Source organism: Callospermophilus lateralis, chromosome 19, assembly GCF_048772815.1.
Source record: "Callospermophilus lateralis isolate mCalLat2 chromosome 19, mCalLat2.hap1, whole genome shotgun sequence".
In the NCBI taxonomy this organism is placed as follows: domain Eukaryota; kingdom Metazoa; phylum Chordata; class Mammalia; order Rodentia; family Sciuridae; genus Callospermophilus; species Callospermophilus lateralis.
Window position 1 is genome coordinate 7,722,807 of NC_135323.1, and position 12,092 is coordinate 7,734,898.

At 50.8% G+C, this 12,092-nt stretch overlaps 1 protein-coding gene across 2 annotated transcripts in view; it reads right to left on the minus strand.

Moving 5' to 3' along the window:
* Positions 1-259: 259 nt before the first annotated feature.
* Cramp1 (cramped chromatin regulator 1) overlaps positions 260-12,092 on the minus strand; it is a 55,022-nt gene continuing 43,189 nt past the window's right edge. For both annotated transcript variants that reach the window (XM_076839960.2, XM_076839959.2), the window contains 8 exons: positions 11,056-11,137; positions 10,306-10,410; positions 9,895-10,073; positions 9,187-9,255; positions 8,582-8,810; positions 7,662-7,826; positions 6,366-6,511; positions 260-3,757 (listed from right to left, as the gene is read on the minus strand). In XM_076839960.2, the coding sequence (XP_076696075.1) occupies positions 3,593-3,757; positions 6,366-6,511; positions 7,662-7,826; positions 8,582-8,810; positions 9,187-9,255; positions 9,895-10,073; positions 10,306-10,410; positions 11,056-11,137 (1,140 nt within the window). In that variant the 3' untranslated portion in view covers positions 260-3,592. The remainder of the gene's footprint in view (positions 3,758-6,365; positions 6,512-7,661; positions 7,827-8,581; positions 8,811-9,186; positions 9,256-9,894; positions 10,074-10,305; positions 10,411-11,055; positions 11,138-12,092) is intronic.

Genomic DNA, 12,092 nt, shown 5'->3' on the forward strand with positions numbered 1-12,092 from the left:
GAGGTCTGGCCCGCCCTCCATCACGTGGGCAGTGTCCGCCGGGCGACCGCCCCGGAGCCCCTCTTCTCTCCGCCCTGGCGGGTTAGGGAGGGCCGAGGTGGTTTCGGCTCTGTAGCAACTGGAAGCGCTTGGGCGCGCGGTAGCGCCCTCGCGAGGAAGCCGTGGCTCTACCCGGGCCGCACCTCCCGCCCACTTTCCCAGGTGCTGTGCCCCGCCCCATCCTAGAGCACTCATTAAAAACAGGCGCACAAGACAATGGTTAGATCAAGTATTAGTATGTATTTATACACAATAAAAACATTTACAAGTTGAACCGGAAATTTAAACAGGAGTTTAACAGTTTTTATTATATTAAATAACCAAAACACCTTTTATTCCCAAAATTGGTAAAGAATAAATAATATAATTTACAATATAGTACAAAAAATAACCAGGAAGGACAGGCATTCTGCTTTATACATACACTGTATATTTATAATCTATAAAACAAATTCACATCTCAAACAAGCCAGAAACCTTGGATGATATGGCTTAACAATTATTAAAGCAAACAGCACTGATTGTGCGCCCCAGGCCACATGCTGCAGCCAGTGATTCCCTATGACTGTAACACAGGGGTGGGTGGGTTGGCGCAGTGCTTCCAAGACCTGAATGACCTCACATGGCAAGTTACTGGGAGATGTGGCGAGCTGGACAGCTGGGAAAGTGTACTGAGGGTTTGTTTTTTTGTTTCACCTTTCCGTTTTTCCCCCATAAGACAAACTGTTGTATTTCCTCACAGATACATCTAACAGACCTTAGTGTTCAAGAAGCAGATATAACTATTCCCCTCCTCACTTGTTTTTCCAGTGTCTTGTAGAGCAAGTTTGGACTCAAAGGTGTGATCTTCAAACTAAAAAGGAGCTCCACTGACAGTGAGGTCACCGTAAGAATGAAAAAACAGACAAAACTCCAGGAGTCCCATGCTAAGAACCTGCAGGTATGGGAGCCAGATCTACAGCCTGAAGAAAGGTCCCGGAAGATCCCCACTCCCTGAGCAAGCACCCTAACCCCTACAAGGTATAGAAAAAAGCACAAGCTTCAAGCATCTTCTCAAGGGCAGAAAGCTCATTATTCTATAGTCACAGTAAAGAATGAGGCCAAACACCAACTTCCTTGATAGCAGAGGTACTTTCTCTTCATCTTTAGAAAAGACAGAGCAGCATGAAGTTCTCAGGCATCAGCAGGATCAGGGAAAGATTTTTCTAAGAAACTGATCTTAGATACTGGACTACCACTACTCCACTGGAAGATGCAGGGCCTAGAAGGCTTCTCTGCTAGTCTTTTAGCAGCTGCCTAACATAAATGTTTGGGATGGGAGAAAAGGCCTCCACTTTCTCTGCTATGAATGACAATTCCCCCTTAACCCAGTAAGCAAATGCTAGAGAAGCTGCAGAATTCTCTGGAATCCCATCAACTTCATTTCAGAAAGGACAGTTAGTCCACTCCACCCCCTAACCTGCCTGCCACTGGGTGACAAGTGCTGTATTCGGGGCTCCCAAATGCAGTCTACACAATTGGGTAGTGCTGCTACACCAAAAGCCTACAGAAGTGGATCCTAATCTCCATAGTTCTGCTCCTTTTACAGGTAGGACAAAGAGTGCGGTGTCTCAAGGTACTCCAGAGGGGAAGCAGTTAGGGAAGGGTTGGCCAGCATGCTGCTAACTCAATGCTTAATGGATTCTACCACCTCCAGTGGCGGATCAGGCACAGCCTCGGGTCCTCACCTGAAGTACAGACCCAGAGAGACCTACTGATCTCAGCTCAGCAAGGTGCTGAATTCAGGAAGAAGACACATGGAACACCACATGCAACCAAGTGTTCAAACACCGCTGACCAAACACCACATTCCCCTTCTCAACTCACAGAGCAGGGGCCACAGCACAGGCTCTGTTAGGCCCTGGAGGCAAGAGGCCTCTTCACAGGCACCAGTGACAGGAGGAACCTGGGAAGGGGAGGGGGAGGATGTCCCTCTGTGTCTTCCACTGGTGCCTGCAGTCCAGTACCGCTGCAGCAGCTGGTGAGACCACAGGATGGAGAATGTCCACACCAAAATTTGTCTTTCCTTCCCCTCCGCACATTGGCTCCCTTTTTTACTACAGATGGGGAGAGACCAATGGGGGTCAGGGCTGGCCTGGATGGCCACTGGACAAGTTGGGGAAAAGGAGAGTCAGGAGCAGAGATAAAAGGAGGTGGGTCAGAAAGGGATGCTGGGTGAAGGGTAACCAAGTGAGGGCAGCATAGGCCTCACTTGCCCAGCACCATGCCACACCACATATGGCTGAAGGGTGGTTTATAAGCTTGTATTTCCTGAAGCTGAGAAGGCAGAGGAGCCTTGTTAGCTTCATCCTAGGGAAAGAACAGATGCTAGGCTACTTCCAGAAATACCCACTAGCCACTGTGTGGATCCAGGAAGGAGTCACCAGAAGATCACAGGGTGGTGAGCTCTTAGATAAATCCAAATCCTGCTCAGGTCCCCTTAATTATGAAGAAGAAACTTGGGGCCTCATTGCAAAGGCATGCCAAGGGACTTAATGTATGGGGGACATCCTGTGACAATGTCAGCAAGAGGAGGAGGAGCCTCTGAAGAACAAACAGGATGTCCTCCCTGCTAGGCAGATTGGTCTCAGGTACCTAACAGAACATCGGGAGAAGCTCCAAGACACAATAGTGAAGTCTGGCCTGCAGTCATGTTAGTGCCTGGGGTATTAGTCCTGTAAAGGTAAAGGACATCTCAGATCACTTGGAAGGAACTTGCAGGGGGACACGAGGAGGAAACCAGCTACACAAAGGACTCTGTTCTTTCTTGTCTGTGTCTCCTAATTCTTAAAACACAAGAAAAACATTTTCAACCAGCTTAACAAAGTCCTACAAAATGTACACAAAACCTGCGTTAAGACATGATTCCTTTCCCCCTTCCTATTACACCAGTCAGAACAAGCAGAAGGAAAGGGTCAGTGTTCTGGGGAGATGGCACTGGATATGCTGTCCTGGGACACCCCCCACCCTGCCCTGTCATCAGTCTTGGGGTGCAGACACCACCAAGCAGGAGCCTGAGCTGTGCCAACGGTCCCCTTCAACACTATCACAGAGGAGCCAAGTGGGGTGAAGGAGCGTCAGAGATTGCAGCAGCAATCTCCCGACACACAATAACCATACCAATGCACAATCCTTCTGAAATGCAAGCTCTGGACTGCCCAGCACCACAGTGGAGGCACAGTACAGGATATCCCCACTCAGACTAGCATGGGCATCAGGAAGGCAAGGAACCATTCCCACACCACAGCAGTCTCTGATATCAACCATTCTCAGGGTTGGTTCTAGCCTCCTGGGATGTCGAAGCTTCCGCTTGTTGGGCTAGGCCTGTGACCAGCTGTTCCCGCATGATGCACATCCTAGGGTACAGACGTGCCCCTGTGACTATCTTTTAGAGATTCTGGACTTGACTTGCTTTCTCTGTAGTTTGAAAAGGGTTTTGTCTGCCACAAATGAGCACAGCCAGCTCAGTAAGCCCTCCTCTGTGGCTTCAGGATTCCGTTGCCATAAGGTGCAGTCACTGGGAGAGGTCACCAACAGGGGGGCCGCCTCCACCGCTGTCGAACAGAACCTCTCGGCGGCCAGGATCAGTGATGGACAGCTCTTGGGCCAGGTCATTGAACCGAGATATGTAATCAATGCTGTTCTCATTCATCATGCACACCAGCTGGGAATCCACCACCTATAGGAGAGGGAACAAAGGCAGACCAAATCAGAGGACTGTGGCCTGCTATCTGAAATGGCAGCAACTAGCAGCCAAGAGTGGACATCAGTGGAAGCCTAGAGTGCTGTCCCTCTGTGGTCTGAAAATTTGCTTCCTGCAAGTTTCCCTGGAGAACCCAGTGGGAACTGGGTACATCTGGCTGCTGGCAGCCCATCCCTCCTGAGACATGGTGGAGAGAGTCCACAGACAGCAAACAGTACACCATGGAAGGCAGAAATTGAGGAGGAGCTGGAAGGCAGAGCAGGGGAGAGAGCCTGTCTTGGGGGTGGAGTCAGAGGAGGACTCTCCAAGGTGTCACAGTTGACAAATGTGGGAGTAAGTCACAAGAAGGTGTGAGAAAAGAACATTTCCATCCGCAGAAACGGCAAGTGCAAGACCCCAGGTATGTACAGGTTGTTCAAGAAATACAAGAAAGACAGTGGACTTGACACAGAGCACAAGACAGAAAGCGGCAGATTAGGGAGAATGCAGGACTCTGGCAGGGATTCAAGGGCTAGGATTTTATCCTGGGGGCAAAATGTGGGCTTGACAGTCCCCGTGGTTTGCTGTCTGCCTTTGTCAGTGGGGCAGACTCCTCTTGAGCACAAGGGACTGTAGCAGTATCTGCACAGAGTAGACTGTGAATAGATACTCGTTAACAAATTGCACGATTAGTAAATGATTGAGAAAACTTTCTGGGGTTCCAAGAAGAGCTACTGCATCCACTGAATTTTAAAGTTCTCATGAACAAACTGAAATTTGTTTCAAAAAGTAGAGCAAATAGTGAGCCCCTCCCCCCAGGCACTTGGCACCAGCTTCTGTCCTCTTTAACACACGGCCATGCCAACTTCACCTCTCCCCACAAATTTCTCACTCCGTCCTTTACTGAAATCCCATGTCAGACCATTCCCCCACAGGTGTTTTAAATCAACTTCTGGACAACGAGGGCTTGTCCAAATGCAGTGGTATTCTGAAGCAGGGTTCTCAAGGAATACCTTTTTGCTAAACACTACTGGCTGTTTCTGCAAGTATGATGACACAACTCACTAAGAACAGTGAGTGCTCCATGTGGCTCTGTTGTGTGGCACTGCATCACCAAAGAATCTGACCAAGGGGCACAGTGACTCCAGACCCGGGTTCAGCATTATAACTCCCAAGTGTTTCTGCAGAGCCATCCTCATAGAGCCAAGGATTTACAGTGTCCACACCAACATGAGGAGGAGAAAAGATAAGTTTCTTATGGGGGAGCTGGGGATGTGGCTCAAGCAGTAGCGTGCTTGCCTGGCATGCCTGAGGCCCGGAGTTCAATCCTCAGCACCACATACAAACAAAGATGTTGTGTCCACTGAAAACTAAAATAAATAAATAACTCTCTCTCTAAAAATAAATAAAAAAATGATTTACTGTAAAAAAAAAAAGTTTCTTATGGGACATTTGTACTACAGAGTGTTTTGTAAATAAAGATTCTATGGCCAAATTGGTTTAAGAAATGCTATGTGTTCTGTGAGGGAGATTCATTACATTATTCTGTTTATGTTCTCATTGGTTGAAGTTTCCAATCACATCATGATTTGGCTCAGAATTCTTCAAAGCTTCCCAAAAGTTTACCATCTCAAGAGTCCAGTCAGGGAGAGATGCCAAGGAGTCTATGGGAAACACCTCTGTGTTTGTTGACCTAAGGTCCCCCCCCCCCACATGTATGTCTGCCCACAGAGACCTCGGAACATGCTGAGGCATGACATGCAGAGACCAGTATGCTCCAGGAGGTCAACAACAGGACTAACCCACCCCAGTGGCACTCTGGATTAGGATCCACCCCTTTTCTGTTATCTGCACTTGTGGCTCTGTGCCTTTCACCTTAAAATCACCTTTTTTTTTTTTTTTTTTAATTTTTTTTTAGTTGTAGGTGGACACAATATCTTTATTTCAGTTTTATGTGGTGCTCAGGATTGAACCCAGGGCCTCACATGTGCTAGGCAAGCACTAAACCACTGAGCTCCAACCCCAGCCCCAAATCACCTGTCTTTACTCCTTCCACCAGCACTGCCTCTGCAGACACACAAACAATGTGCAACACCCTAGCCAGACAGAGGGACACTGCACTGGCTGAAAGAGAGTCACGAATGGATTCCAACTTTCATATCAGATGCCTGCCTTAATGTGACCCAAGCTATCATGGCCTGAACTTGGGAGGGGTACGGGCAGGGAAAGGTGGAGCCCTTCTACAGAACCCAATCCCAAGTTCCACTGGGCTACAGCCAAGACACAACATAGGACATGCTACTCAAAGGTCCCCTGCTGCCAGGACAGGACCTGATGGTGCCATACCCATGTCAGGAAGCTGAGGCAGCCTGAAGTCACACCACTTAGGAAAGGCATGATGAGATGCAAGCCAACTCCACCTGCCTTTAGAGACCCACTCTGCACTGGCCTAGGCTTCCCAGGCCCTCCAGGCACCAGTGGTGACTTGAGTCTGAGGCCTGAAAACTCTCCGTCTTTCACTGCTTGGCAAGCAGTCTTTAATTGCCAGTCTCAGGAAGGAACTGGGGCTGGGCAGTAAAGCTCAGGTTCATGGCAGCACACTTACCTCTGCAACATCAGCCAGGGATCTGGACACAAATGAGTCCCGTGAGTTGCCATCCAACAAACTGGGACCAAGCAAGGAAGTGCCACTGTTAGCTCCAACAGGAGTCGGCAGCATCTTCCGACTCTTTTCTGGGGAGATGAAGCTGGCTGCAGGGAGAAGACCAACGATAACGCTGAATATAGGAAACGAACACAAGGGCTGGCTGGCCACCAAGCCAGGTCCCCTTGGGCCTCCACCTGCATGCTTACGCAAAGGGCTGTGCTTTTGCTAGACTAGCTTTTCTTTTCTTTTTTTAATATTTAGTTGGTGTACCTTTATTTATTTATGTTTATTTACATATGGTGCTGAGAATCGAACTCAGCGCTTTACACATGCCAGGCAAGCACTCTACCACTGAGCCACAACTACAGCCTGTGGACCAGCTTATGTTATAATGACCTAAGAGCACAAATACGCCTGTCCTTTGCCAGGGTCCCTGGTGCTGCACTGTCTCACATCCTCCAACACACACAAAACTTTTGACCCTTTATGTCAGGCCCAAAGGCAGTTCTCAACTGTCAGGATTTGTACTTGACTCTGTACTGTTACTGAAGACAACAGCAACCTATCATGGGGTGCTGGCTCCTCTGCACTCCCAAACCCAGAGACACCCCCCCAACCATTGTGTCCACAGTCAGGACCAACCAAGTTCACTGTGTGCACAACATGCCCTGCTCCGGGTTGCTGTCAAGATGGCCACCCCCTTGGGCTCACATTGTCTAAAGCCTCCAGAGGACTAATCCCAGATGTGCTATAGAAGCTCCTCCATCGCAGGCAATGGCAGCATGTGTATCTTTCCCTGCATGCATGTCCCTTCCCTCTAACTGCTACTGGAACCCAGGGAGCAAACAGATAGCGGGAGGGCAGACACATCCTGTGACGCTCTCAGGTGTGGTTGACACCATGCTGCAAGATGGCAACATCCACTTCAGAATATGTTACGGAGCACACAAAGAGAGAAGCTGAGAGTTCAAAGTTGGCCAAATTCTTCTGACCCCAGCCAAGACTGGCAGGAGGCCCAATGGGGAGTGGAAGGGCGGGTAGGCTGGACTAAAGGGGCCACTAAGAACACAGAGTGCTCAGCCTCCAACAGGCTGTGGGCCACCAGGTGCACACACCTGTCAAAGCTCATGGTGAGTGGACACTGAGAAGCTATGTACTTCCCACCTCACTCATGCCTCATGTGTGAGAACACAGCACCTTCCTGACTCCAATCCCTGCTGGCTAGAGAAAGCAGATCCTTTCCTAGATACTCACCAAACAAGCTGCTGAGTGAGGAGTCTGTGGAGTCACTGGGGTACCACTGGGGGTCATGGGTGGGAGAGGCAATCCAGTTGGTCTGAGGACTACTGGATGGGGAGGGAAGACTCTTGGAACTGTCACTGCCGTTCAGTTTTGCTGGAGAAAGAGGGACTCCTTCACCTGTTAACCAAAATCCAGGGTCAAAGATTCTTTCCCAACTCACAAGCAAAGGAGGCAGCAGGAGAGAGGGGCTGTGCACTGCTGAACAGAGGAGACCCAAGACACCAGCATGGTCAATAAGAGTCAGTAGGCAAGGACCACAGAATCTTCAGGGTAGCTTTGTGATGCAGAAAGGACATGATTCAGAGGAGAGCAACAGCAGCATCCATCGTCACAGGGCCAAGCCCTGTGCCCAGAGCTTAGCATATACCCTCTCCATAATGCCTGTATCAGACCTGGTCAGACATGCTCGGGGGCTGTGAAGTCACCTTGTCTGAACCTGCACCTAAGTCATATCAGCAAGGGACACACCACATCCACCAGGACCACTGCTCTACAGAGGGAGGACTGAAGCCTTGACACAAAATCCAGCTACTTCCTGAACTGTCTGTCAGGATCACAATTAATCAGGAAAGGACTCCTTTGGACCCCTGGACTGCAGTGGGCCTCAGGGGCCCTCTGGCTCTCATCTCAAGGTCAGGAGCAATCCTACCAAACCACTAGCAGCCTAAAGTTCTACATGCACCTTCCCTGAAGGCACAGCAACTCCTGTAGGCTGCAGAAACCTGATGCTCAAGAATGACAGCTGGACTGGAATGTTCCCAGCAAGTCTGGCAAGTAGGTGGGGGCAGAGCCAGACCCCTCAAAGCAAGTCTGATTGCCTGGGCTGGTGGGAACCGGATTCTAGAACGGATGACAAGGCCACTTGTTCTCACCATACTGGCCAGAGCTGATGGCAATCTCGATGATGGAGTCGCTGATCTGCGTGGCAGGCTCCCCCTGTGAGAGCACATCCTCAGGGGGGCCAGGCAGGGAGATGTCCAGTAATGCGGAGACGTTGGGCGGGGAGAGTCGGGCGCTGGAGCCCTCTGAGCGCAGAGGGGTACAGAGGCCATTCTGGGGAGGAGTCTTGGGCAGCTCGGTTAAGGAGAGAACAGACGAACCCTGCTGAGAGGTAGGCATTGTTCAGACACAAGGGGCCATGCAGAACCCAAAACAAAAAGACAAGCACAACCTAAGGTTCAGTTGGGTAATAGTGCAGGGTGCTAGCAGTGTCCAAGCCAGGAGGTATGGCTGAGGTGGCCAGGCCCTGCTTCGATCACAGCCCACAGCTCAACTGTGGACACACAGGTGGTGAGTGGTTGCCAGGTGGGCAGTCACCATCAGACAACCCCCTCTCCTCCCTGGCCCGGAAGCCAGATCTGAGTAGACAGAGTTGGGAGTTAGCCTGCCATTCACAAGGCAGCAGGCAAGGTGGGCAAAAGGAGAAGTCACTGAGCTCCACAGTGTGTCTGTCACTCAGCCCTGATGCATACTCTACCTGGAAGCTCTCTGTTGTTGGCTCCTGCTCTGGCCTAGAGGGGATGCTGAGGAATGGGTCCCTTGTGCCCTGCAGGAACACGAGACAGGCTGGTAAGTGGCTTACTCATGGGCCAGCGCTAGCCTGGCTGTGCTCCACAGAGCGGTTCAGGCTCCTGGGCCTCCTAGCACTCCAAGTGCCAATGACAAGTTGTGCTTCAGACTTGAGTGCTGCATAGACACTGTCAGGCCATGAGCCCTGCAATTAAAACTGATGTTTCAAAAAGCAAACTCAAGGCTCATTAAGAAATCAGCTTAAAATCTCAAGCAGGATGGGCTCCTTAGAGCTCCACAGGGTTGACCTACCTGCCCTCCTCAGACAGCTCCCAAGCAGGCCAGGAAACTAGAGCTCCAGAACAATCAGGAGGGAGGGCCATAAAGACCACTCTCCTCCAATGCATCAAGATGCCAGCACAGGGAGGTCTCGAGTTGGCTGTCATCCAACTTGGGTGTGGCTCAGAGCTACCTTGCCATGTATGTCTGAGCTATGTATCCTTAAGTGTCACACAGCAGCCCCTGAGGCCTGCCTCTCCTGGCCTACACTCCATGGCACACACTTACTCCCTGGCACAGTGGCTTCTCCAGCCTCTTAGCCAGAACCCAGCCCCATGTCCTGCTTCCACTTAAGATGCTGGTTGCAATGCTGAGCAGCACTTGTGAACACACTCACCCCCACAGGGGGCACGGGGTCTCCATTCTGCTGGGGTCCACTGGAGTCCTGGCCCGGGGCAGTGGCTGTTACCTCATCTGAAGAGAGTGGAGAGATGCCAGACAAGCCCTCGGTAGCCAAGACCGGCAGGGGGCTCCCAGGGATAATGCCTGCACTCTGGGCTGCCAAGTCAACCGCACCTGGAAACAGGAGCAGGAGGTCACACCTCTGTTCTGTGTCTCCACGAGGCATGAGGAGAAAGCTCAGGAGAGCCTCTCCCTCATACCTCACTTGGATGCAAGATCTAATGGCTCCCTTTGAAGGGTAAGGAAACACCAAGGTTTGGAGAGAAAAAAGAATAAAATGCCTTGCGACAAAAACGTTACTCAGGAACCTCACACAGTGCTGTCACCATGCAGGTTGCAGACTTACTGGCCAAGTGATTTGTGGCCTGGGGTGGAAGGACCTTGGGCACAATTGGCCGAGACAGAGCTGCTTTGGTCAAAGATGACTGGATGGGCCGGAATGAGCCTCTCCCTGTAAGGGGGAAGACAAAGTCAGATACATCATCCTGGCCTGCCCATGCCCTCTACAGACACAGCTAGATCTTATGTCATCTCCTTAAATGAGCTATGGGCACCTCAGGGGTGGCCAACGCATCAGACCTTGGACTGACATCCTGCCACTATGATTTGGTTGTACTTTGCTAGGTCTTCTACAGTTGAAAAGTTAGCATGAGAAAACAATTGGAAGCTGATGGGACTTGCAGGTACACATGAAATGTAAAAATGACCAGTTCTGTCCACAGAACAAGGGCTTCACTGAAAAATTCTCAGGGTGTAAGAGAACTGCAAAGTGCCAGCCCCCTCACTGCAGTCACTGACATACAAGGGCACAACCCACAGACCCCAAGAACACCACTACTCCACAAAGTGCTGGATATGCCTTGTTGCACCAATGAACTGACTGAGCAAAGGTGCCAACAAGGGCAGCTGAGCCCATCCCCAAGGATGCACCCACCAGAGGCCTCTGCCCTGCCAGCTACAGCAGCTGGCCTGACAGGCCTGTGCCAATGGAACCCACACAGAACACTAGAAATGTGAGGCAGAGTGCCGTCTCCAGGCAGGGCCACACTCAGTTGAAGAGGAGGGAAAGCGGGCCCAGAGAGGCCCCAGCTCTTACCAGCAACAGGAGAGTTGGACAGGATGGAGAAAGAGCACACATTGTGGGACTGATTTTCAGATGGTCTGGGGAGCAGCGTTCTCTGAAGAGAAAATGTAAATTATCAAGGCGGTAAGACTCCAATGCTGAAAGAGATCACTCCCCAAACTGGGTAACTAAGGAATCCAAGTAAGAGGGAGCTAAGTGTCCATAGATGTCACAAGGATGCCTGGGGCAGTCTGAGGCTTTCACATTCTGGGGGCCCCGTGTACCAGAACAGTAGGTCCTCCCAGGGAACTGGACCTTCACTAGCAAAAACAAGGAGTGCCGCATGACCTGCCCTGTGTGCAGAAAGCCCCTCTGAATTAGGTGGGTGTCCCCCGTGACACACACACTTGTTACAGTCCCAGGTACAGGATGAGACAGAGCCTGAGCTAGGCTTCCATGCTGCCATGGCAAGAGGGGAGAAGGGGCACCCAACGCCTCTTCACAGTGCTCCTCCTGTGGGTACCTCTCTGTGACAATAGTCCCCAGAAAGTCATCACCCACCCAAACTGGCAATGGCCACAGAACATTCACAGAGAGCATCTGCCAAGCTTGGCACAGTGGCCTGCGACACCAGTGATTTGGAGGCTAAGGCAGGAGAGTTACAAGTAGAGGTCAGCCTAGGCAACTTAGTGACCCTGTCTCAAAATAAAAAATAAAAAGGGCTGGGGATGTAGCTCAGTGGTAGATGCCACTAGAGCCAATCCTCAGGGCAGGAAAAACAACAACAAAAAAACGAACTGTCAACCCAAAAATGACCTGAGACACCTCAGCCCAGAGAGGCCCCAGCATAGCTGCCATTCTCTGCTGGTGCACAGAAAACTTGGGTCATATAAAGCCTCTTCTTACCCAAAGATCTACCTGGCACTGGTTTTGGCAAAGATCAGAGGGCAGGTGTGGCTGGAGACAGCAGCGCCATGCCAAGGACTCACGCACAACCCAACACATGCTCTGTGCCCACTGCTCCAAAGCCTGACCCAGTGCTAGACAAGACTGTTTCTGAAAAGGGTCAA